The sequence below is a fragment of the Paralichthys olivaceus genome, chromosome 3 (genome assembly GCF_024713975.1).
Source record: "Paralichthys olivaceus isolate ysfri-2021 chromosome 3, ASM2471397v2, whole genome shotgun sequence".
NCBI lineage: Eukaryota > Metazoa > Chordata > Actinopteri > Pleuronectiformes > Paralichthyidae > Paralichthys > Paralichthys olivaceus.
In genome coordinates, this window is record NC_091095.1 from 17,659,333 (window position 1) to 17,664,277 (window position 4,945).

The following is a 4,945-nucleotide window of genomic DNA, read 5'->3' on the forward strand; positions in this document are numbered from 1 at the left end:
CAACTTCCAGTGGTGAGATGTAGACAAGAGGGAGAATTACTCTTTTGGAAACAGAGGTAGAGCCACTTTATTTACCTGAATAATTCATACACACAAGCCCAGGGTTCCCCCTCTGCATGTTACTCATCCTAACTTTCAGGCAAACACTGTTCCAAGTCCAAGGCCAAGTCACCACCAGCCTCATCTCACCTGCATTTTAACCTAGGGCATTAAGTGTATTTGCGATGTGGGGAAAATTCATTTTCATTCCAAGTGTGAATTCAATTTATTTTCTCTTTATTTTTCTGATATCACGCGGGTGCATTCTTAATCTGCAACTCTACAGCGGTGCAGAAGATGAGTGGTGCTCTGCGTGAATTCTAATCTTTAAAAGCCACTTTTTAGAACAGCAGGATTGTCACATATTGACATTTTCCTGCATTAACTTGATTTCTGTAGCTTGTGGCTAATGCATTACTTACATTTTCTCTACAATTATAACGGATCAATAAAAAGCTCTTTCTGGGCTTGTATTATCCTCTGTTTTACATTAGTCATATAGCTTCAAGTCCCAGACAATAATTACATCCTTATTTCTCTTTGTTCTTTAAATCCTCACCAAGCGTTTGCTTAAACAGGTTGCTATGACAGCAGCTTGTCAGCTATTAACTGGAATGGTACCAACCATACATATATATAGGCTACTGTATCTATACATCATTTTGGAGTAATTTATCACAGGATAAATTGTGCAAAATTGTGTGAATGATATATAAATGCAGGCAACACAAAGGTTGTGATTACGTACATGATTGAGATAATTAATTATAGATTTAATACGTAGGTACACACATTGACTGACATGGCAATAACACGTTACAAGTGAAATAGACAGATGTCAGGAGCTGAGAGCAGTAAAATCAAATGTCACACACATGAGTCACTGTGAAGGGGCTGTGGTTTCTGTATGAAGACGTCTTTAGGCAGCGTGCACACACACACACACACACACACACACACACATTGTAAAATAAACCAGGAGCCCACACTGTGATTTTCTGTATATTTATAGGTGAACAAGAAGGATAACATCTACCTCTAACATATCCTCCTATTTGGGGTTGTGTGTTTTCTTTTTGAGTGACAACACACCCAATTAACAGCAGACTGAGCAGAGACAAAAACAGCAAGGCCACAAAGGCCCTCACACTATAATCCTGTCACCACACTGCAGAATAACACCATTAGATGGGTTTGGTATGCACCGCTGTCATGTGCCGTTTATAGGCTATCACACCATTCACTATATGGGAGACGGCCAAAATGTCACCATGGTTACAGATTAATTTATAGATATTCTATATTTATATTCCCCTCGTTCCTTCGAACCTGGTACCGACACGTTATTGAGAATGTCACAGATTAAGGTGAGTGATGCTAGTGGCGGATCATTTTGCTTTAAGATGTTTAAGCACAGAGGAAGAGCGGGGTCACATAAACTCACACCTTTATCACCTGCAGATTATTCTTTTTAATTTTTCAAACTTTGAGTCTTTAGACCTGTCGCTGCAACCATTGACATAACTTGAGGCAATATATTTTTTTTATTCAAGTGTAAAATCACTAAAACTATACAGTGGTACCCACATTTACATTTAGTTTGAGCTATATATGTATATATTAATGATATAAATGATATTTGTTAGGTAATACATATTACTTTTCAATAATATGAAAGGTTGATGTAGCTGCACAACATCAGCAAATTCCAACTGTGGTAAAAACTGAAATCCAAATTTGGTTTAAATTAGCTACTTTTGAATTGTTATTTTTTGTATTTGTGCTTGAATTCTGTCCTATTGTTTGCTTTCCTAATCTCTTCCAATTGTTTGGCTACACTTTCCCATTTCCAACATGTAAATCTGTAACTGCTAATAATCATTATCCATAAAAAACCTGCTCTAACTAAAAATCTTTTATTTATCTTTTATCTTTATTGATGTCTGTCGACCACATTGTTACTCGAGCTGTATTTTTAGTGTCAAAAGTGTGATGGTGATGACTGAAGACTGTTTATCTAGTTTGCATTCCAGAAGGGCTGCAGACTGTAATAATCTAAAGTGGAACCAAATATAGTAATCAGTATGTGGATGTGCAGTTTGTGTGTCTGTGTCAAAGCATGTGCGTTTCAGTAAACTGAATTTACACCAGCACACAGACATTATAAGTATGCCTCTCATTTTCTTTCTCATATTCAAAGATTACACTGATGCAGCCACGGGGCACAAATAACAAAATAACCTTCAGTTAGATAACAAAACTGATTATTCATCTGATCCACAGAGATACTGAATCTCTTGGCTGCTCATATGTGTCCTGATAATGCCAAATTAAACCCGGGCCTCCTAACTCAATTACAGCTCAATAGTGTAATGCAATTTGAGGCTTCAGTAGAGTGGAAGGGAAACAATTAAGAAAATTCAAGACCGGAGTAGACCAAAATATTTCTGCAGGCATCATTACCATTATCTTCATTATCATCACGATTAGTGACGTCTCTCATTATTACTTCTGATCTCATCATCTTTTGAAAGTTTGCTGTGATTCCAGCAGTCTGCCCAAATTAAGAGTTCTGTCTGGTCCTCTACGATCGACCTGGATGTTCCTGCTCTCTGATTCTGCCCACCACTATTTCACTCTTTCTGCATAGTGCATTGATTTAGAAGCATTGTGATCAATCTGCGAGACTGTAAAACAAACAGAATGGAGTTGTAGAGAGCGGCATGGAGCAGATGAGCAGTGATGGATGGGAGAGATGCAGCAGACATGGGCAGGTGCCTACCTGAGGTAACGCAGTGGTTCTATGGTCTCAGCCTCTGCCTCAGCTGAGCTGTGGTTCATCTTGTCCATGTGTTTTCACCCAGCACCGTCTAAGCAAATATGAGAAAGGAAGAGCTGTGTCGCTCCAAAGAAAATACTTCCGTTCCTTCTCTCTGTCACTCTGCCTCTGCCTCTCTTTCTTTCCTGGGAATACACTGAGAATGTAAATGGGCTGTGGCTTCTGATTGGTCCAAACCCAGGACGATAATTACTGGCTGCTCCACACTGAATCTTGCCTCTGTATCACTGCCTCTGCCTCTCTGCCTCTCTCCTCCCCTGTGGCCCCAGCTCTTTCTCTGATAAAACCAGCTGGCTCTCTGTATCAGCTGAGCTCGCCGGGGGAAGCCAGCCAATTAAGAATCAAGAGGCACCGAGCTCGCCGGCTGATTGGCTCAGGCTCAGGCGAATCTCAGCCGTTCAGTCATCCAGGGTGCAACCCCCCACCCTATTCCACCCACCTCCCTTCCCTCAAATTCACACAAACACACACACATACACACACACACTATCACACGTATTCCTCAGTGGCAGAAGGATCCCTTGATGTAGAAAGTAGAGCAAGCATCAGAGTGAGGAAACACTTGACTCCTCAGTGAAATCACGCTCACATCATATGATGGTGGGAGGTATACTGTATGTGAAGCCCATTACATGGACAAGTACACAACACAGCACCTGAGTGAGTACACAGCAACACTCTAAAGCTGCAGCACATGTTTGACGATGTGAAAGGGTCCACACAAGGATGCACGGTCTTCATGATTTGATTTAAATGATTGGAATTATTGCATCATGCTCATTACGCAGCTTCAACAGGCTCACGAGGCACTGTAACGTAGAAAAAGAAAGAACCATGACGACTCGTTACAGCTCCACTTACAGACTTAGTTTTATATCACACATGAGAGGCTCAGTTATTGTCTTTCTACCAGGTTACACAAAAATATCAAATTCCTGTGAAGACAACTGCAGAAAAACACAGGTGCAATGTAATGTTGGTATACTCTGCCACCTAGGAATTCGATACTGCTATTACAGTTTACAGCCAGTCATTGTTGAGCGGCTGTTAGAAAAGCCAATAAAAAAGCTACGAAAAAAAGATAATAATTAGGACAACAGAGGTCTGAAGAAGATGTTGCATCAAATACAAAAACTGTGTATCATTGTAGCGTGTGCAATTATCAGCTTGGAGCAGCAAATTTTGGACAAATAGAAGTGAAGTAAAATTTGGAACAATTAAAAATTCAAAGATTGAGAGAATCCCTGAGAGTAAATGGCAGAGATATGGGATAAGACTTACTGTAAAAGATGTGTGTTGTGTGAGTGTTGTTTAAAGGCTTGAAAACACCCCATGAGTTTAATACAGAATCTAGAGGCTCTGAGGGGTTTGGATCAACTGAAGAACTCAAGTCTCCAGAAGAATAAAATACTTTATATTAGAAACTTGGATGTTGTTTGTCTTGATATTTATTTCACAGTAAATCCATCTGAAACTGGTTTCTCTGTATTTTTCTTTCATGGTTTTCAAATGTTTCCAAACAAGGGTGAAGTCTGTTCTCAGCCACTATGATATTAAATGTGCTGAGAAACCTGAAACTACAACCAATGTGTGAGCATTGAAAAAAAATATTTATTTTTAATGCATTTTAAAGTCTGTGAGTAGGTGAGGTGATGCTGATTCAGAGATATGCACACAGATTTGGTGAATCTTTGAAAGTTTATTATTAACTTTATTTGTACAGCACTTATCTAAACAAGTTTACAAAGTGCTTCGCTAATCACACGGCAAAAAAAAAATTGAAAATTAAATTAAACTTCAAGCGCAGAAGCAGTTGTTTAACCATCATATTTAACTTGTCAGACTGGTTGAAATAATGAAAATAATAATCTTAAGAGGTAGATTCAAAATAAATTGGCATCAGCGATATCCTGCGTCAGATAGTAGATCGTTACTGTTTTAATAATGCTTCTTATTCTTTCTGCTTTAACAGTGACCTCCCACATTATGGGACATAAGATGATCTTATAACTTGTCAGATATCAATGAAATGTTACAACACAATAAACAGGCAAACCAGTCCCGAAA

The 4,945-nt window shown here is 39.0% G+C and overlaps 1 protein-coding gene across 1 annotated transcript in view; it reads right to left on the minus strand.

Moving 5' to 3' along the window:
- The window catches only part of yjefn3 (YjeF N-terminal domain containing 3), a 37,931-nt gene extending 34,770 nt beyond the window's left edge, over positions 1–3,161 (minus strand). Inside the window, exon 1 of the mRNA XM_020080708.2 lies at positions 2,822–3,161. Within this exon, the coding sequence (XP_019936267.1) occupies positions 2,822–2,889 (68 nt within the window). The 5' untranslated portion in view covers positions 2,890–3,161. The remainder of the gene's footprint in view (positions 1–2,821) is intronic.
- Positions 3,162–4,945: the final 1,784 nt, after the last annotated feature.